The sequence below is a fragment of the Physeter macrocephalus genome, chromosome 21 (assembly GCF_002837175.3).
Source record: "Physeter macrocephalus isolate SW-GA chromosome 21, ASM283717v5, whole genome shotgun sequence".
Classification (NCBI taxonomy): Eukaryota; Metazoa; Chordata; class Mammalia; order Artiodactyla; family Physeteridae; genus Physeter; species Physeter macrocephalus.
This window is the reverse complement of record NC_041234.1, coordinates 82,464,508-82,487,381: the sequence shown is the minus strand read 5'-3', so window position 1 is coordinate 82,487,381 and position 22,874 is coordinate 82,464,508. Positions and strand designations below refer to the sequence as shown.

Sequence of the window (22,874 nt, the reverse complement as noted above, 5' to 3'; positions counted from 1 at the left end):
CACAGGCTCCGGACGCGCAGGCTCAGCGGCCATGGCTCACGGGCCCAGCCGCTCCGCGGCATGTGGGATCTTCCCGGACCGGGGCACGAACCCGGTTCCCCTGCATCGGCAGGCGGACGCGCAACCACTGCGCCACCAGGGAAGCCCTGTATTATTTTTAAATGTATTCATGCAACTTGAGGATCTAGTGATAAATTAGCCATTAGAATTTTTGTTTTAAGCAATTGATAATACTTTTTGTTGATTTTTAGATTAATATAATCAGATTTAACCTTAGAGCCCCACAGTATCCAATACGCTTAAAGATTGCTTCTTTCATGCCATCACTGTACCAGAAAGCCACATGCAAGACTTACAACTTAAGAGATTTTCACCTCTAGCTATTTTTCCTGACAGATAAGCAAACTGTATCTGAATGTCAAGGACTATGTCTTGGTGGTATCAACCTACTCCAAATGTATGCATGTAAAGTAGGAAAAAATCTAGGTATTTACAAATATATGTTTATATTACCTAGATCAAACATCTGAATGATTGACTTTTTCACTTTTCTTCAGACTTTAGGAGTGATACAAAATAATTACGTACACTTTTATAAAGGATATTGACTAAAGATTCATTAATATTATAATATTCATTATTCTAGTTCTAAGTTTTACTCACTTATTAGGAGTACGGAGGTCAAGGATCTTTTCCTGAATGTTGATTTCAATTTCAGAAAGGTTCGTATTTGGCAGTTTAATTTTAATCTGAAAGAGAAAATGAAAAATACCATTGTCTTGAGGAACAGTTAATTTGAAGAGTGCAGTAAAATATAGGGGAATGAGAACGAATATTTATTTAATGCCGACTATGTGCCAGACTATGCTCTTTCCTCATAACAATCTTGAGAAGCAGTGATTATTACCCCCATTTTACAGATGGAGAAACCAAGATACAGAAAAGTTTAGTGAGTGACCCAAGGCAACTGTCTGTAATTTGACTAAGATCTATCTGCCTCCAAAGCTATTATAGAAACACTTTGGTTACATGCCTGTACATTCATTGCTTGAGTGTGCATACTAGTGCACCTGCTAGAGTTGGGGACCTTCAACTACTTTTATATCACTGGGTACTTTGTATAAAAAGTGGTTAGTTCTCATGTTGGGTGTGGGTTGGTGATGCCATGTTGTAGTCTCCTGGCATAAACTCCCATACACATTTCCTGGAGAAATTTAGGGGTCCAGAAAAGTTGTTAACAGAACAAAAGAGAAATAACAATATGACCCCTACACAAAAATGGGACTATTTATTAATTTAGTAAGATTTCACTTAAAACTGTCTCATCTCAATTATGTGCTAGAAGACTTGAAATATTGGATATCTGGTGAGTTCAGAGCTGGAATAGCAAGCATAAAAGCAACAGGTTATAAAGGAAATACATATCAAATAAGTAGTGGGAAAAATTGGAATTCCTTATAAGAAGCTTAAAATAGGCAATAGTGTTTTTGTGATATAAAGTATGTGAATAAATACATGTCTGTGAGTTATATTTTACTTTATTAAATCTGTATATAAACAAACATTTGTAAATAGAGCTCTACAGGTCCTACTATCTAAATATATCCTTTAGTTAATATTTTCATTAAACAAAGAATTACCTCCTAATTTATATTTTAAAAATTCAAATCTTCTTAATTAGAGATGCTTTTAATGAGAGAAATAGAACATTTCTCAAAGAGGTAGTTATAGGGGCCCTACCTCAAATTAAATGAGCAGTCTACTGGACAAGAAAGACCTATTCTTACTTCAATAACATTCAGATCTGATAGTCAGGTTGAGATGTTCTTTAGTTTCAGGATGACTCATTTCACCTGGACTAAGAATTACAAATATTTGTTTCTTTAGTTTGAAATGATTATCTCGTTTCAAGGTAAAAAATTATTTCCCCAGGGTTGAAATGACATTTGAGTAAGGAAAAAAAAATTATGACAAGTGAAATTTAGATACAGCTTTTGGGTAGAACTTCAAAGTGGTTCTTAAAATTGTTTGCAACTCTAGCTAAGGGTAATTCAGAAACAACTCATTAATTTTTCCTCTTGAGGAAATTAAAATTGTGTACTAAAATAGTTTCAGAGGAGGGACAGGAGAAGGAACAAATTAAGTTCCTTAATGGTACACATTAATATCTCATAAAGTAGAAGATTCAATGAAGAGTCAACAGAAAAACTCCTCCTGAAACATGAATCAAACTTCTTCAGAAATACTTTTATTGAATACCTGGAAAATAGACATTGTTATTATTCACTTCGAACTGACTGTACCCAAGACCTAACTTGTCCAGTATTAGTAAATACAGTATGTCACTGACCAAACAAAGGGATTGATGTTCCTCTGTTTACATAGGAGGCAAACTGAATTCATTTCAAAGAAAAATTATTTTAATAGGTAAACTAATGAAAATTGCTAAAAATGTCATTGGGAAACTTTCAACCTTTTGGGAGCTCAACCTTTGGTGTCAAACTTGGGCTTGAATTCTGGTTCTGTCACATATTATTGTTTATTAGTTATCTATTGTTGTATAACCAAAACCAATTCTACCTCCTCCCCCCTTAATTTAATGGCTCAAAACAACAATAAACTTTTATTATCTTACACATTTTTCATAGGTTAGGAATTCAGGAGTGGCTTAGCTAGGTAGTTCTGGCTTAGTTAGGGTCTATCATGAGGTTGTGGTTAAAATACTGGCTGAGCTACAGACATCCGAAGGCTTTACTGGGGCTAGAGAATCTGCATCCAAGATGGCTCACTCACATGGCTGTTGGCAAGAGGGCTCAGTGTTAGGGGAACCACTGACCAAAACCACCCGCCCTGGCCAGGCCCGACAGTAACCACTTGCATGAGTTATCTTACAACAGGAGGTCCTGGTAAGGAATGCGGAACTAACAAGCTACTACCAACCAAAGAATTCAGGAAAGGTTAAAAGGAGACGCCAGTCCATATGTCTTACCAACCTCCCAGAATCCTCCTCGCTGGAATCCATCTTGGCTGAGCCATGCACACACCAGCAAGAAGGACCCTGAGTCAAAGTGACTGGCCAAAGACAACCCGGAAACTAACCCCATTACCATAAAACCTGAGGCTGAGAGCCATGTGGCAGAGCAGTTCTCCTGGGTTCCCTTACCCTGCTGCTCTCCGCCCAGGTGCCCCTCCCCAATAAAGTCTCTTGCTTTGTCAGCACGTGTGTTTCCTTGGACAATTCATTTCTGAGTGTTAGGCAAGAGCCCACTCTCGGGCCCTGGAAGGGGTCCCCCTTCCTGCAACATCTGTTCTTCACCACATGGACTTCTCCATAGGACTTAGGGCCCTGAGTGTCCTTACGACACAACAGCTGTCTTCTCCCCAGAGTGAATGATCCAAAAGTGTGAGACAGAAACCATGCCGTTTTAAAAAACGTAGCCTCAGAAATTATACACTTTCATTTCTGTAATATCCTATTGGTTATACAGGTCAGCCCCATTCGATGTGAGCGGGGACTACACAAAGGAATGAATATCAGGAGGTGAGAATCATTGTGGACCATCTCAAAGCCTGGCTGCCACCATACCCAACACTAACTTCAATTTACACTTCTGCCATCCGGCCTTATGAATAAAAAGTAACAGGAAAAGAGTCCACTAATTTAAAGTTTGTGAGATCCCTTTTTCCCATGTTCAGCCTGACTTCGGGCAAGTAGTTGAAACTACTCCTTTAGTCTCTCTAGGAATTCACTTTGGGGCTTTCCTGGAAATGGGTAAATGTAGGTCAAATGACTTACAAATTGTTTTTCATTGTCATTCATTTATTTTCCTCTATGTGTTGTAACAGAGCCGGCTTAATATGCCAAAATCTTTGGGGTGGGGTCATTAATGTGAGATTGTCATTCTGAGTTTTAAATTTCCTCTTTATTGTCTTGTTCTTATGCTAAATTTATATGACAAGGTGGTTCTTAAAGACATTATATTCCTATAATCTGTAAGTGATTAATACAGGCTCCCCAGGTCCTCTGATGAGTGTCTTTGATCATATTTTAAGTTGTTTGAAAATTGCAATGAGAAGGCCAAACAGCAAGTGTTCGTTGGAGATAACCATTTTAGGCTTCCGCCTGAACTGTCACTTCCTGAATGCCAGAACAAAAGAATAAGTGATACATACCTTATATATATAACTTGACCAGTCTATGCTACCTACTGAAATTTTAGTGAAGCTTAAGATATACAGAAAAATTTGGCCTGTCACTTTGGAAGATAGTCTTACTTTACAGGTTCTAGCTATTGTAAAAATATTTTCATTTGACAGAAATTCAGCAACTACCTCCAATATACTTGATTTTTAGCAAAGAAATTAAGACTATATGAGTTTCCATTTGAAACATAACAACATTAGGAAACTTTGACTAACAGAAAAAGTTTGGGTAGGACCCATTCTGAATTGCTTCAGTGATTTAATTTCCCATTGTTTTACGATGGAAACGCATGTGAGATATTTTTTATTGCAGCCATAATAAATATTTTATAAAAACTCTCAGGAACAATGATAATCTATAGGAAAGTGAAAAAATTTAAATGTGATGGATCCCCCTACTTTGAAATTGTATAAGTATTTACCTCTGGAGAATAAAAATATAGAGGTATGTGTTCTCCAAAACTAGGACACAAAACCAACAGATATATTTTAATATTAATGGATACATTTTCTATAAAATTACCATGGTGAAACATCCAGTACTATATGGCCATGTCTGTTTCATAAGATCATGTAACATGACTCCTCTCCTCTCACAGGAGTCAAGAGTAAGCTCAGCTCATTCTGGAGTAAGAACACTCATCTACAGGACCTTCAAACTTCTGTTGTTACCCACACTCATCCCCAAACACAGCCTCACCACCGTTGTCTGTCTTGAGACTACCAGAACTAAATTCATGATACTTTTATCTCTATGTGTCAAAATACAGGAAGCCTCAGATTTCCAAGTCCTTCCTTATCACCTAATAATTACCATCTGGTCTTCTATTTTGTTTCCATTTTCTACCCCTTACCAACTCATGTAACCCTTCCATTAGGTCTTCTGGAACACATAGGACAACATCCCTTATTTCATAAGCGTCTTTTAATATTCTCTGCAATTTTTCTTAGTTTAACTGAAATCTGGATCTCCCTTGATAACAGATTCCCTTATAGTCTTCTCAATTTGTGCCAATTTTTTTTCCTCTCAATCCCCTTATATCACCGGGCCTGCCCCCTTCCTTCCAGCTTTTTAAAATAAATCTCATGTCTTTCACACTATACCACCAATTACCCTCCTTGTTGCAACCATCTACCAATTCCTGGGTCAGACCTCCCACCCCAATTTCTCTAAGAATAGTTCTTTGTTCTCTACTGATATTTCTACCATTAACTGCTATCTTAAATATTGGTGGTTTAAATATCCACTTACATAACATTTCCACCATCCTAGCCTCACTTCCTGATGAGGTGAGATGCCTTCAGGTCTTTGAACAAATATCGCCTTCTCAGTGAGGTCTTCCCTGACCATGCTATTTAAAGTTGCAGTCAATACTTACACTAGTATTCCATATCACTGCCCCTTGTTCTTTCCCCCTTCACAGCATTAATCACCTTCCAATGTACAATAAAATTTATGCATTTATTTTGTTCATTTCTCTCTCCCACTAGAAAGTATGCTCTGTGAGTACAGTGATATTAGAACAGTACCTGGCACATCATAGGTACTCAATAAATTTTTGTTGAGTAAATGAATAAGTGAATTTATGCAAAGATGTTTCAATATTAAGAAATTGAATTTACCAATAGATCAAAAGTAAAAATATCATATGATTTCCACAAATCTTAAAAAGACATTTAATCAAATTCATCATCCATTCCTGCTTAGAACTCTTAATAAAATCAGAATAGATGAATAGTTCCTTAACACACAAGCCAAAATTCAATATCGGGCTGGGTGAGGAAACATTGGAAACATTCTAACTGAAGGGAGAAATAAGAAATAATACCATTATTTACCACCATTATTTAATGTAGTTCTGGATGCACTAACTCATGCAATTAAACAGGAAAGAGGCCTTCCCTGTTGGCACAGTGGTTGAGAATCTGCCTGCTAATGCAGGGGACATGGGTTCTAGCCCTGGTCTGGGAAGATCCCACATGCTGTGGAGCAACTAAGCCCGTGCGCCACAACTACTGAGCCCGCATGCCACAACTACTGAAGCCCACATGCCTAGAGCCCGTGCTCCACAACTGAAGCCACTGCAATGAGAAGCCCACACACTGCAACAAAGAGTAGCCCCCGCTCGCTGCAACTAGAGAAAGTCCACGCACAGCAACGAAGACCCAACGCAGACAAAAATAAATTAATTTTAAAAAAACAGGCAAGAAATAGGAGGTAAAAATTATCATTATCTGAGGGAAGAGCATTCCAACTGGAATGAACAGCAAGAAATCAGGAAATAACTTGACATACTGAAGGAACAGAATGAAGGCCAGTGTGGCTAGAACATAATGAAAAAGGAAGAAAATGTGGTATTAGATGACACTGAAAAAGTAGGTAGAGGTCAGATCACATAGAGCCTCATAGATTAAGATAAAGATTTTGGATTTTGTTCTAAGTGCAATAGGAAGCCATTGGGGGTTCTGGGCAAAGAAGTGATGTGACCTGATATATCACTTTTTAAGGGCTTCCCTGGTGGCGCAGTGGTTGAGAGTCCGCCTGCCGGTGCAGGGGAACCAGGTTTGCGCCCCGGTCTGGGAGGATCCCACATGCCGCGGAGCGGCTGGGCCCGTGAGCCATGGCCGCTGGGCCTGTGCGTCCGGAGCCTGTGCTCTGCAGTGGGAGAGGCCACAACAGTGAGAGGCCCGCGCACCACAAAAAAAAAAAAAGAAAAAAAAGAGAGAATCATAATGGTCCAGGTGAGAGTTGATGGTGGTTTGAAAGATGATGGTAGTTGTGGTGATAATGACAATTAGGTGGATTTAGAATATATTTTAAAAGTAGAGCCAATAAGACTTGCTGATGAATTGCATATGAGGTATAAAGGAAAGAGAAATAATGAATGATTTAAGTTTATAGCTTGTGCAATTGGGTGAATGTTGTTGCCATCTCCTGAGATGAGGAAGATCAGTAAGAAAGAGATTTGAGGAAGACAAGAGTTCTATTTTGGACATGTTAGGTTTGAGTTGCCTATTAAACAAGTGGGCAATGTCAAGTAAGTGGTGGGTTATATGAATCTGAAGCTCATGGGAGAGGTCAAGACTAGAGAGGTAAATAGTATTTAAAGCCATGGGACTAGATGGAAAGAGAATAGAGAAAAAAAAAGACATAGGTATTTTTCACAGACCTAGAGAACTTCAGGCAGGAGAAGAGCCAGTGATCTGGGACCAAAGAAGATGAGGAATGTCCAGTGATTTGGGAGGAAAACCAGGAGAGAGTGAGGTCATTAAAGAGAAAAAAGTGTTTCAAGAAGGAAGGAGTAATCAACAGGGTGGAATACTGCTGAGTAGTCACTCTCATGTCTTCAATCTCTCTTTTTCTAATTTTGTCCAGGACAACTCTTCATTTTTCAGGACTGTCCCTCTTATTGAAGGATTTAGAGCATCCCTGGCCCCTGAGTACTAAATGTCAATAACACCCTGTAGCCAAAAATGCCTCCACCCATTTCTGTAAGTCCCCTAAGGGCCCATACCATGACTACTTCTTTACGGTTTGTTCATTAAGTCTAGTGACACCTAGTAGGCAGTCAATAAATATTACATGAGTAAATGAATGGATTCTTGTCATCAACTGAAAAGCATTCTTAAGTCTCTCCTATCCTAAAAAAAAATCCCTAAACCAGGCCTCCTCTTCAACAAACCATCTCCTCTCTCTCCTCCCTTTCACTGCTAAACTTTCTCAAAGAACAATCTATATTTGCTGCCTACTCTTCCTCAATTCCTATCCACTTCTCAGCTTTCTGCGACCCAGTGTTGGCCCCTACCATGCCTCTGAAGCTGCTCTCTTCCAAAAATCACCAAAGTCTTCTTAACTGATGAATCTAAAAATTTCTTCTGCATCCTAATCCTGCTTTACTTTTCTACACCGGGAGATACTATTATAGTTTTCCCCATCTCTGCATATCCTTCTGAGTTCCTCTTCCTTTACCCATCCCTCAAATATTTGTGTTTTCTATGGTCAACCTGTGAATCTGCTTGCATAGATTCAGAAGTTTCTGCCAGTTCTGGTTCAAGGATTCTGGACCATGTAATTAAAATATTTGATGAAACCTCCTCAAAATGACATAACCAGAATGTAAAATTACTGATTTTGTTACCAAGTAATATGACCTTAAGTCCATCTCAAACTCCCTCTCTATTACCTCTCTGTCTTTCTCAGTCTCCATCTGTGCATCTACCTATCTCTATCTCTCTCATTTTCGGGGACTTTTATTTTCAACTCTACTAATTTTGGTATTATTTAAAATTTTAAATATATATAAATTCCATCATCAGAAATATATTAAGTCTATACAATTAGATTAGCTTTTAAGGGAGGTATTCATCCCCCTACCATCGTTATGGAAAAATATTATGATATTAACTATAAATGTATCTATATTACTGAAAGAACTCTAAGAAATTTAATTGAAGGTTTACTGTGCTGCCTGGAGCTGATAATAAGGAATTGTATTACAGCTGAAATATCCTTCTCCCTGACACACACAGTCTGATAAATAACCAGTCAGGTAAGGTTAGCATAATCAGAAAGCCTACCATAAAAAGGTGTCCATCCTCCAGAATTTTAAATGGGAAAGAGAATCCACTCCATTATCAAGCAGCCAAATCTATTTATTCATAAGAAGTAAATGAAAATGACTGTTTTAACGTTAAGAGAGAAATCGGGATTTGAGAAGCATGCCATTAAAGAAAGAAGTGAATTCTCAGAGGACATCCAGACACTTTGCTCAGAATGATTGATAGCTCTTTCTGAGATGAATATGTGTGATAAAACATGTGACTCTTGGTTGTGTCTGCCAGATGGTGACTGACTCCTATGCCATCCCTGACTCTCACCCCATTCCCAGTGAGGTTTAAAGATGGAGTAAGGATCATATCCCAGTGAGGAGGTGACAATGAAAAATAAAAAGAGGCTTAATGGCTTGTTTTTAGTCACATTAACATGTCCCCTTATCAATATAATCCATTATAGTAGGAGCACCAAAATATTATGTATCCATGGCAGCTCAAAAAGAGTATCAAGCCGTCTGCAGGTTTGTCCCCACTCCTAGAACAAATGATGGGCCATTTGGCAGAATATCAACAAACCTAGCCCCGTTCATTTTTGGATTTTAGAGATAGTGTGCTGTTAAACACCCATGGGTGAAAATGGAAATCCACTGACCTACTTCCCCGCTGCACCCATTCCCATTTCTGCCACAAATAGTCCTATGGGGAAGCCAGGCTATCTCTTTACATGTCTTTGATACCTAAAATTCCTTTTCCACTCTCCCCAACTGGCACCCGAGAGGTCAGGTACCTCAGGAATCCCTGTTTCTCAGGGGTAGGCAGGTTCCCATTCTTCCCACCTTGTTTCTAAGACAGCTTTTTGGCTTCTCCATCATTATTGTTTGCATTTCTAAAGCCATGTCATAATTCCAACCTCATTTCATTGAGCCGATGTCTCTTAGTTTTCAATACCTAGCCTGGAACTTGAGCAAGAATTTACAATGTCTCTGTTAGAGCTTTGTCTCTGATTGTTGAGCCCATCCCAAGGGCCATTTATTCTGTCCCTGGTTAGTCCCATTTCTGCAAGTTTCCTAGTATCCTCCTCAACTCCTCCCCTTCTCCAAACATACACATGTTACTTAAAAACAGTTCTACTTCATTCCAAGCCTGATGAAAGCCAGCACTCTGTGGTATTATATTCTAACCCCTGCAGAGAGCAAACACCAACTCTGAAAATCAACATCTCTAGTCTCTGTCTTTGAATTCCATAGAGACTTGTATTTCTAACAGCCTGCTAGACACATCCAACAAGATTTTCTACAGGCACTTCAAAACTCAATATTACCCGAACTTAATATTTTTCTTATAGAACTTTGTCTTCTTTCCCTTTTGCATTCCATACCTGATCCCTAAACACAAACAAAACCACCTTTGGTTACTCTCATTCCAAAAGTAATAGATAGTAGTTGTAAAAAATATAGGAAATTCAGATGAGCAAATATGAATAAAAAACATCTCTAAGACTACCATCCAGATATAAACCACTTTACCTCCCCATATCTCGATTAATGCCATCACCATTCACCTAGTCACTCAAGCTAGAAATCTGACTCCTGTTTCTCCCTTACATATCACATTCAACCACTTTCTAAATCCTGTCGATACTACAGTGGATCCTTGAACAACACTGGGTTTGAACTGTGTGGGTCCACTTATATGTGTTTTTTTTTTCAATAAATACATACTACACATCTACAGTTGGTTGAATCCATGGATGCAGAACCACAGATGTGGAAGGCCAACCGTAAAGTTAGAAGCAGATTTCTGACTGTGTGGAGGGTAGGCGCCCCTAACCCCTGCATTGTTCAAGGGTCAACTGTACCTCCAAAATGTTTACTGAAACCATTCTTTCCTCTCTATCCCCACTGCCATAGTCCAGGCTCTTACTTCTCTTACCTGAACTAGTGCAACTGTCTATCAACTGGTTTTCCTATCACCAGTCTCCCAAACTCACACTCATCTCTTACCATCTCCACCAACAACTAGAGTTGTTCTGAAATACACATCTACTTGTTTAACTCACTTACTTTAAAACGTCTAGGAACTCTAATGCCCACAAAATAAGTCCAAATTTCATGGTATCTTAGTCTGCTTGGGCTGCCATAACAAAATACTATAGACTGGAAGTCTGAGAATGCCAGACATGCCAGCATGGTTGGCTTCTGGCGAGAGCTCTCTTTCTGGCTTGTAGATGGCTGCCTTTTCACCATGCTCACATGGCAGGGATAGAAAGCAAGCAGGGCAAGTGCTCTGGTATCTCTTTGTATAAGGGCAGTAATATCATCATGAGGCCCCATACATGTGACCTCATCTAAACCTAATTACCTCCCAAAGGCTCCATCTCTGAATACCATCACACTGGGAGTTAGGGCTTCAACATATGAATTGTGGGGGGGGGCATGATTCAGTCCACGGCATATGGTATGATATTCAAAGACTTTTACAACTACCTCTAAGCTGGGTATTCTGTTTTATCTTTTATTACTCCACACCAGTGCATTCTGGGGCTCCAAGAACATCACATATAGTTCTGAAAACACATCATATACTTTCACAGCACTATGCCTTTGCTCATTCTGTTTACTCTGCTTAGACAGCTGTTCCACCCTGGCCAACTATTATGTTCTTCAAATGTCGTCAGATCCCACCTGTTTTGTGAAGTCTGCTTGGATTTCCTCTTTTTTGTACCCATATCACTTCTATCAAATTCAAACTGCCTGGATTCAAATCGTAGTTCTGCCAGAGTTTAAATGTGTGACCTTAAGCAAGTTATTTAACTTCCTTGTGCTTCAGTAACCTCATTTGTAAAATGGGGATAACAGCCCTTATTTCATAGAGTTCTGGCATGGGGATTAATGAGTTACTATGTGCAAAGTTCTTAGAGAAATGCCTGGCACATAGTAAGCATTATATAAATTGCTCGCTGTTACTATATCATGTTAAGTGAAGACAATCAGGATAGAAACTTTTATTTATGGACTGTAAATATAGGGAAATGGCTCCACTATGGCATTCTGGCAACTGTGCACTATTCACCTAGGCCACGTAGGCAAGGCTCAACTTCAGTCTGCCCTAGGTCTTGGCAGAAAATCCTGTGATTCTCTTAGAGCAGGAGAAGGTAGGCAGTCTTGTGAGGAGCTGCCTCAAGGCTGTTTCTTATCTGTCTTTCTACCTTGCAGGAGGCTCCCTATCCTGCAGGAGGATGCCATGAGGTTCCAACAAGGCATAGGATTTTCCACCTCCCTTCCCCTGGGTATAGAGGCAGGCTGTAAAACAGCTTAGCTGCAGTCTAGAGTTGGTCTTCAGCAAGAGTGCCTCACTACTCATGTCACCTGTCATCTGGCTCCTGTAGTTCAATGTTGTCCTGTGGGGCAAAGGGACATGGGGAGCTGACACCATGCTGATCTTGCTTATGCCGTCTGTATAAGTAATAAACTATATCCTTTTGGACTTGTTTCCTTATCGGATGGATCTATGAAAATATGTGCTTCTGCTTATGGACTATTTGACCTCTTAACAGTAAGCACCTGGAGAGAAGGAGAACCTTATATCTATTTTGCTCAACACTGTATGTCAAGCATCTGGCCTGTAGTAAATGCTCAATAAGTATTTGTTGAATTTTAAAAATTACAGAAAACAATGATAAATATGTATTCAAGGATATGTATCAAATCCATTATAGTAGAAGTCTTGTGGGGAGGGATGGAGAGTATAGAAGATAAAAGAGAAAATATAATTTAAGATAAAATAAAATAAGACAGAGGCATTCTACTCATGAAGTTTAAGGAAAAACATATGCATGTCACCTAGGAGGAAAAGCCCTCTAGACTCTTATATCAGTGTAAGAGACATTGTAAGCATGACTGTGTTCCAAAGAGCCTCAGTTTTTCTCCTAGGAGCTGTCTCATAGATGATAGTACCCTTTTAACCAAGGCAGTAGTATGTGTTTTATATGTTAGGCTTTCTCACAGAATTTTGTTTGAAGAAAAGAGTTGGCAGCTAAAAACAAAACAAAACAAACCTGCAAACCACTGGCCTAGTTCTAGCTCTAAAATTAATGTACAGCATGATGACAGTAGTTAATAATACTGTATTGAATATTGGGAAATTGCTAAGAGTAGATTTCAGGTGCTATCACCACACACACCCACACACACAAATGGTATGTGAGGAGATTATATGTTAATCAGCTTGACTGTAGTAATCATTTCACTATGTATATGTATATCAAATCAACATATTATACACTTTAAATATATACAGTTTTTATTTTGAAAATAAAATGCCCAAATATAGATTAAGGCCTGGGAAGCTTGGTAACTACAAACTCAGGAGTAGAGCATAATCTGGATAATGGAACTCTCTGGGCTGGGGTTAGAAGGAAAAGATGGAAGGTTTGCTGAAGACATACATATTCTTAACTCAGAATTTTGTTTAGGATCAACACTTTGATTTAGGACTCATAAATCTTGCTTTCTTATTTGGAGTCTGGGGAGGGTAAAGGAAAGGTGGTTCTTGTAAATTTTTAAACCCCAAATCAGTCCCTGTATTTAAACAGATTGTTTGTGTTCCTATTACCTTCCTCAGCTTAAGCAGAGGGCTTCTTCTTAAAGTCTCTGGGTCAGATTGTTACATTGAGACGAGGTCCAGGACCCAAATAACATATTTAGCTAATTCTAAGGTGCTATTTTCCTCACATTTTTATGTTTCTGTTATTGGGATGAATCACACAATCAATGTGTATATTTAATGTGGTAGTATACCTATTTTTCCTATGTAACTAAACAAATGGCACACCTACAATTTGATGATGTCTCAGAGTTGAAAAAATGCCATATTATTAACAGGAATAATAAGCTTAAAAATTGTGCAAGAAATATTTGAGATGAGGTCATCAACCTCTGCAGTCGGAGTCTTCCCAGCGGGGTTAAGCAATGACAGTGGATGTCATCATTAATATGCCTATAGGATAAAATTCAAGCTGCAAATCTGTTTTTATTTTTTTCTTTTTTGAGAGACAGCTTTCCCGTACACCACAGTCCACAATTATTCTTTACTCTTGTTACACTCAATGCTTACCCAAATAGGTCATGCTATTTCATGCCTGGATACCTTTCCATGTGCTCTTACCTCTGTTTGGAATGCCCTTCTTGGAATGCTGTCCACTGGAGAAATCCTATCCACCTGGTGTTGATCCCTTTCTGCCCTTTCTGCTTCATGTCACCATGTACCTGGTATATGCCTCTAAATATGTACTTGCCGTAGTGAACTGCAATGATTTGTTAGGAGTCCATCTCATTACCTGTAAATTCCTTGAGGGTAATTGACTGTTTCTTATTTGTCTTTGTATCCCTAGTACTTAGGACAGTGCCTGGTATGTAGTAGTATTTAAAGATTGAATGTATGAAGAAAAAGAAAGAGAAAAAGAATGCTATACATGTGGTGAAGTGCCATAGCACCAACAAATGTTTCATCTGTTTCTGGCATTCAAAGGTGTCCATGTCTTATCCAAACCTTCTGAACTCCTGGCAAACTTAAAATTGTCAACACTGAATTTAATTGTTAATAATAAAATGAGTTCATTTATGTTAGTTTAGTCTCCCCAGTCAATTTTAAGCTCATTAGAGGGAGGGATCAAGTCTTTTTCTGTACATACGTGTCGAGTTTTAGATAAATTGTGTACTCCTACTCTGAGGTGTGATTTAGTTTCCAAGATTCTTCATTCAGCATAACTTTATTGTTAATGTTGGAAGCAAGCTGCATGAGGGAAATGGAAAGGCTCACAACAGTTTTATTTATTTAGGGCCTAGAATTTCTTTAGAGTTAAGAGTAATCCGCAACACCAAACATCAAAAACATAATCTTACAGTCATTTAAGAGAGAGAAATTTGAATATTACTGGTAAAACCCTGGGAGCTAATTACTTCAAGATCACTTGAAACCTTAACTCATTAAGTTTGAAAAATCTCCTGAGGTCCTTAAAGACGCTATTCCCATTATGTTATGTGATCCAATTGAATGTCAGATTTTGCTAATAAGAGAAAACCTGAAGTTTATGCAAAAGAGAGAATCCATTTATCTTTTGCTTAAGGAAAAATATTAAGCATCTCCTATGGGTACTTCAGAACTCTGTGTTGTAGAGTATTATAAGAGAGGGAGGGGAAAATACAGATGCACAGCCCCGATCTCAAAAAATAAATTCCCAGCACCAAACACTAGAATTACTAGTGTATATTGCCAAAGTGAGTTGCATTCCACACTCTTGGTTAGGCCCAGTAAGGAAGTCTTATTGATATTGTTGGTATCGCTACTGTTATTATACAGAAACAGTGGCTTGGCAAAGGATGCTCTTCAACATGCTGTAGTGTCATTCAGATAAGGGAGCCAAGTAACATTTTGGATGTCTTTTGAGAGTGTTAAGTCAGTAGTTCAGATCCAAAATTTAAGAAAAAAAATCCCCTTTTACATCCCCCAATGTAAGCTGAGTCATTAAAAGAAATACAGATATAAGAGATAAGACAGATTCAGGGAAGGAAATATTTCATTTTGATTGACTGTCACTCATCAGAAATTAATAACCAATCAGATGACATGTATGGGACAGAACTAGGATGAAAGAAAATTCAGTCCAGATTGGGCAGTTTTATTAGGACTAGAAGTAGTGTGTTATGTCATATGATTCTGTTTATTTGTAAATCTTATCCACATGTGTAAACTTAGTTTATTTTGTACACGTTTACCAATTTTAAACTGTCTATCCTATTATTCCCTTAGTACCTCAAACATAGCAACCACTATTTTTAAAGGGTTTACAGCCTTGCCTATGGTATTATGTATACAACAGTCAATTTAACTATAATGGTCAAATGGAAAATGGGGAAGAGGGGAGAGGCTTACCACTAGATCCTCACAACATGCAGTTGAAGGGTCCTTTCTGGTAAATCCCAGGAACATATCTTCAGTTCCCACCTGCTGTTTGAACACAATTTCATATCTGAAAAAAAAGCCAGTGATATAGAGACTCAAATGAAAGAGCAATTTCCTGTCACAGAGCAGAAAACTAGAAACTTATGAGGACATGCTATTACAAAAAATAAAAGGACAAAATAAATAAAGTACTTGCAGTTTTTCAGGCATGTAGCAGAATATAAGGGAACAAAAGTCTAGAAATTCAGTCAAAAATACCTAACACTGTCAGGATTTATGTTGTGTATACTGTTTTCTAAAAATAAAGCTTGACTATTTCAGAGCTATACAAATAAAATAGATTGAGGGAACTTCTAATAAGATTCTAATAAGAGTAAAAGCAAAAGAAAAAAGGAAGGTCCTTTCCTGGAAAACAATGGCTCAGAAAAATAGTGAGCCCATAATCCAGGGTTTGACGGATAGATGGAAACCTTCCTCTGTTAAATTTAAGCCTCAGTGTAGAGTTAGAAAATCCAGGTTTAGTACTCTTTCTGTCATTAACTGTGTGATCTTGGTCAAGTTACAAACTCATGTGCTCAGCTTCCGGATTTGTACAATTTATGGGAGGGGGTGGGTTTGAACTAAATGATCTCTATTGTGTTTTCTACCTCAAAAATTCTACAGTAGAAACACTGGTAGTGTAGTCAGCACAGGTACAACTATAGTGTTTAGAATCTAGTCCTACAGAATTCTTAGTTCAGTGAAAGATTTTCCTGGTATTTCACCTCACACATGACAATTCACAAATCTTTCCTTGCCCCCAAATTTGGGACCCTAGGGATAGAGTGGTTTATAGAAACCCCCAGCCATAATGAACTATATCTTTTTATTTTTTAATTTTAATTTTATTTATTTATTTATTTTGGTCACACTGCACAGCATGTGGGATCTTAGTTCCCTGACCAGGGATCGAACCCACACCCGCTGCACTGGAAGCGCAGAGTCTTAACCACTGGACCGCCAGGGAAGTCCCTACCCTATCTTTTTAGATGGAATGAAGTAAGTAAACATTTACAAATATTTGAAGGAAGATTTGGTATTTGACTAGATATAATGAATGAGAGGAAAGCATCAAAGATGATGCTGAGGTTACTCGCTTGGGTGACTTGGTGAACAGTGAAGCCACTAACTGTGATTGGGAATGTAGGTGAAGGGGAAATGGTGAGTTTGGTTTAGGGTGTGTGGAGTGTGAGGTGCCTTGGGACATCCAGGCAAATGTATATAGTAGGCAGTTGGAAAATTGTATCTGGAGACATTGAACTTCTGACCACTTGCAAATAGGAATGCCCAAGGATGAAAGAGGGACTTCTCTGAGTTGGAATAGGGCTAACAGTAAATAGCTATTTGAGATAGTACACTTTTTCTTAATAGACTGTAACAGCTACGAGGTATTCACAAAGGTGAAGCCAAGTTAAAACAAAACAGAAAGATATTGATCTATATGCCCAGGACTCCCACATGGATTTGCTCTAGCTACTGCTTTCCTCTCATTCATTATATCTAATCAAATACCAAATCTTCCTTCAAATATCTCTCAAATAAAGACCCTCATATTTCTCTCCAAGGCCAGTGACTTAGCTCAGGCCCTTATTATTTTTTTATTTGGTAACTTGTGATTCTTCTTTTGTGATCTGCCTGTTCACCTTCTTTACCCATTTTCTTCTTTACCAATTGGGACAGTTTGAAATGTATTTGCATAAGATAGAAAATAGAGATTAAAAAATCTTATAAAGCAATTTTCTTCATATCCTGACTGGAGTTCTTGTTCATTTAAAGCTTTGAGGGATATTCTTTCTACAGAACATCAAACATCAGGATGAAAAGTAAAAATTTACTCAGATTTGGAGCTTGCCACATATGGATGTTTGACATTCATTAAACTATGTGACAAATGAATGACTTAAATCTTACCTTTCATAGGGAGGTGTGGGCGCTGTATAAACATAACCTGGGATTCACTCCCTTCGTACTTAAGATGCAGACAGAAATGTTTTAAAATCCCCTTTGATTTCTTTTTTTATGAGGATTACTCTTTTTTTACATTGTTTATTTGAAAGCTGGATACTTTATTTCTAGTTAATTATCTGCAGTCTCCCACTGCTTCTATTTTCAGAACTGACATAGAAGATAGAAGCATCGTTTTTTTTTAAGCATTGGACACAGTTTTACAGTCAGAATTAGAAGAGTTCTCAGATCATTTGCCATAGAAGTTTTCAAGACATTATAAAGCACACTATAATTTAATAAATATTGCCTTTGTTTTTCAAGCTATTGTAAATATTCAAACAAGATTTTATTTTAAAATACGTATTTAAAGCTTAGTGTATTTAATCATTAATTTCAATCATTTATGTAAACACACTTTAATCCTTAACAGTATGAGTGATTTCACTTATTAGTACGAAAGGCTTTTTATGATAATTCTAAAATTCATATTTATAATTCCTACTGAAAAGACTAGAAAGCAAGCCTTTAATCCTGCTTGCACAATATACTAAACATAATCCTAAAATAACTAGTAAATTAGTCCAGGTAACAGCTGATAATTGGTGGGAGAACATAGGCTTTTACTGAAATTGTGGAACACTGAGTAATTAAAAGCAAGTCTGTGACACAAAAACATTGCATAATAATGTAGTTTGTATGAATGCTTGTAATTTAATGGGCTGGTTTTACCCTCTGTTACTTCCACATTATACAACTAAATGGTATTAAATATAAATTGATAATGGAAATGACTACTTTTCACTTTTTGTTAGATAATAACTGAAAGAAAGGTATTATGTCTTAATATTTGTTTCTGCTCTAGAAGGAAAAAAATCATCAATTACACATGCCTTCTGTGTGTCACCATAGTTTTATCTTTTATGTGGTAGAAGTTACATTATGAATCTTGTCAAAAACAGACTGGTATCAGATGACACATCTAATTTAAACCCTAAAAAACATGTTCCTGGCTTCATTTGACTTACTCTGGTGTTTCTCTAATATCCCACACATCATGGTGCTCTGCCCCTTCTGGAACCTCCTCTGGATCCCAGATGTGCTCACTATTTTCATCACTTGTTTGAGGGATGACTGTGAAGAAAAGGAAGATAAAGCTGAAGCTTTTGCCCATTTTACCCCTTGAAATTGCTCCTATTCTTCTTCACACTAAGTTTGGGATCACTGAAATGAAATATTTTCTATTTGTAATCGCTAGTTTGTTTTTTGGTCAGAGAAGCTAAATTCGTAACAATTGACTTAAATTTTTTAATCAACACACAACCAATACATTGAAGAGTTGTAATAATAATTGTAGAAAATTTGGAAAAGACATATAAGCAAAAAGAAGAAAATAAAATAATCTACAATCTAACTACCCAGAGATGATCAATGATAGCATTCTGGTGTACATCTTTCCAGTCTCTCTCTCTCTCTCTCTCTCTCTCTCTCTCTGTATATGTGTGTATATCTATATCTACAGAAATATATATACATATATGTGTATATACACATATAAAACATAAATATTTAGTACATAAAATAACATATTGTGTCTAAAATATATATTATATACAACATATATGCAGAGAAATATTACACATTTTTTCAGAAACAAATAGGATCATATGTAAAATATTTTTACATAAAAGAACAAATCAAACATGCAATCAATCTGATTTGGATAGAAATATTTTATCTTGCCTTGTGTTTTACTATATAAAAGACCCTTGATACCTTTTCCATGCAAGCCTGACATAATTCTTTAAAAATACTATCAGTGAAAGAAACTGAAAACAGTAGAGACAATGATCATTTTTAATCCATCATTTTACTCATATAGACATGAGCTCTAAAGAAAATCTCTCTCATTTGTCCTTTATGTCAACTGAGCACATGCCTGGGGTTTCTACATGTCATCTTTAAATGTTTGAAAGTAAATAGGGGGCTCACACCAATGAGTACTTGCCAGAGCAGTCGCTGCCAGTGTCTTCGTCCCCGCAGTGAGCCACAGCCACCCCCTGCCTCCTCAGGAGTCCCTCCAATAGTAGCAGTAAAGTTTAACCATTCAGAGGACCTTCAAGATGGCGGAGGAGTAAGATGTGGAGATCACCTTCCTCACCACAAATATGTCAGAAATACATCGACATGTGGAACAACTCCTACAGAACACCTACTGAATGCTGGCAGAAGACCTCAGACTTACCATAGGCAAGAAACTCCCCATATACCTGGCCGTGTGGCTGAAAGGGTCTTGGAGCTCAAGCTGGGTGTCAGGCCTGTGCCTCTGAGGTGGGAGAGCCCAGTTCTGGACCACCAGAGACCTCCTGGCTCCACGTAATATCAAACGGCGAGAGCTATCCCAGAGATCTCCAACTCAACACTAAGACACAGCTCCACTCAACGACCAGCAAGCTCCAGTGCTGGACACCCCATGCCAAACAACTAGCAAGACAGGAATACAACCCGACCCATCAGCAGAGAGGCTGCCTAAAATCATAATAAGTTCACAGACACCCCAAAACACACCACCAGATGTGTTCCTGCCCTCCAGAAAGACAAGATCCAGCCTCATCCACCAGAAAACAGGCCCCAGTCCCCTCCACCAGGAAGCCTAAACAACCCATTGAATCAAACTTAGACACTGGGGACAGACATCAAAAACAATGGGAACTGTGAACCTGCAGCCCGTGAAAAGGAGACCCAAAACACGGTAAGTTAAGCAAAATGAGAAGACGAGAAATATGCAGCAGAGGAAAGAGCAAAATAAAAACCCACCAGACCAAATAAATGAAGAGGAAATAGGCAATCTACCTGAAAAAGAATTCAGAGTAATGATAGTAAAGATGATGCAAAATCTTGGAAATAGACTGGAGAAAATACAAGAAATGTTTAACAAGGACCTAGAAGAACTAAAGAGCAAACAATGATGAACAACACAGTAAATGAAATTTAAAATTCTCTAGAAGGAATCAATAGCAGAATAACTGAGGCAGAAGAATGGAAAAGTGACCTGGAAGATCAAATAGTGGAAAAAACTACCACAGAACAGAATAAAAAGAAAGACACTACATAATGATCAAGGGATCAATCCAAGAAGCAGATATAACAATTGTGAATATTTATGCACCCAACATAGGAGCACCTCAATACATAAGGCAAATGCTAACAGCCATAAAAGGGGAAATCAACAGTAACGCAATAATAGTAGGGAACTTTAAAACCCCACTGTCAACCAATGGACAGATCAACCAAAATGAAAATAAATAAGGAAACACAAACATTAAAAGACACATTAGACACACATATGGGCAGGATAGACTTAATTGATATTTATAGGACATTCCATCCAAAAACAACAGAATACACTTTCTTCTCAAGTGCTCATGGAACATTCTCCAGGATAGACCATATCTTGGGTCACAAATCAAGCCTTGGTATATTTAAGAAAACTGAAATCATATCAAGTATCTTTTCCAACCACAGCACCAGGAGACTAGATATCCATTACAGGAAAAATCTGTAAAAGGTACAAACACATGAAGGCTAAACAATACACTACTAAATAACTAAGAGATCACTGAAGAAATCAAAAAATACCTAGAAAAAAACGACAATGAAAACACGATGGCCCAAAACTTATGGGATGCAGCAAAAGCAGTTCTAAGAGGGAAGTTTATAGCAATACAATCCTAACTTAAGAAACAAGAAACATCTCAAATAAACAACCTAACCTTAAACCTAAAGCAATTAGAGAAAGAAGAACAAAAAATCCCAAAGTTAGCAGAAGGAAAGAGATCATAAACATCAGATCAGAAATAAATGAAAAAGAAATGAAGGAAGCAATAGCAAAGATCAATAAAACTAAAAGCTGGTTCTTTGAGAAGATAAACAAAATTGATAAACCACTATCCAGACTCATCAAGAAAAAAAGGGAGAAGACTCAAATCAACAGAATTAGAAATGAAAAAGGGGAAGTAACAACTGACCCTGCAGAAATACAAAGAATCATGAGTGATTAATACAAGCAGCTCTATGCCAATAAAATGGACAGCCTGGAAGAAATGGACAAATTCTTGGAAAAGCACAACCTTCTGAGACTGAAACAGGAAGAAATAGAAAATATAAACAGACCAATCACAAGCACTGAAATTGAAACTGTGATTAAAAAACTTCCAACAGGGGGCTTCCCTGGTGGCGCAGTGGTTGGGAGTCCACCTGCTGGTGCAGGGGACGCGGGTTCATGCCCCGGTCCAGGAGGGTCCCACATGCCACGGAGCGGCTAGGCCCGTGGGCCGTGGCTGCTGGGCCTGTGCGTCCAGAGCCTGTGCTCCGCAACAGGAGAGGCTGCAGCAGTGAGAGGCCCACGTATCGCAAAAAAAAAAAAAAAAAAAAAAAAAAAAAAATCTTCCAACAAACAAAAGCCCAGGATCAGATTGCTTCATGGGTGAATTCTATCAAACATTTAGAGAGAGCTAACACCTATCCTTCTCAAAATTTTCCAAAATATAGCAGAGGGAGGAACAGTCCCAAACTCATTCTACGAGGCCGCCATCACCCTGATACCAAAACCAGACAAAGATGTCACAAAGAATGAAAACTACAGGCCAATATCACTGATGAACATAGATGCAAAAATCCTCAACAAAATACTAGCACACAGAATCCAGCAGCACATTAAAAGGATCATAGGGCTTCCCTGGTGGGGCAGTGGTTGAGAGTCCGCCTGCCAATGCAGGGGACACGGGTTTGTGCCCCAGTCTGGGAGGAACCCACATGCCGTGGAGTGGCTACGCCCTTGAGCCATGGCCGCTGGGCCTGCGTATCCAGAGCCTGTGCTCTGCAATGGGAGAGGCCACAACAGTGAGAGGCCCACGTACCGCAAAAACAAAATCAAAAACAAAAAAGGATCATAAACCATGACCAAGTGGGTTTTATCCCAGGAATGCAAGGATTCTTCAATATATGCAAATCAATCAATGTGATGCAGTATACTAACAAACTGAACGATAAAAACCATATGATTATCTCAATAGATGCAGAAAAAGCTTTTGACAAAATTCAACACCCATTCATGATAAAATCTCTCCAGAAAGTAGGCATAGAGGAACTCTCCTCAACATAATAAAGGC

At 38.2% G+C, this 22,874-nt stretch overlaps 1 protein-coding gene across 1 annotated transcript in view; it reads right to left on the bottom strand.

Moving 5' to 3' along the window:
• DNAAF6 (dynein axonemal assembly factor 6) overlaps positions 1–22,874 on the bottom strand; it is a 41,720-nt gene that overhangs the window by 4,974 nt on the left and 13,872 nt on the right. The window contains exons 4-6 of the mRNA XM_024128173.2: positions 18,732–18,837; positions 15,691–15,787; positions 664–749 (exon numbers count right to left, since the gene is read on the bottom strand). Coding sequence (XP_023983941.1) covers positions 664–749; positions 15,691–15,787; positions 18,732–18,837 — 289 coding nt within the window. The remainder of the gene's footprint in view (positions 1–663; positions 750–15,690; positions 15,788–18,731; positions 18,838–22,874) is intronic.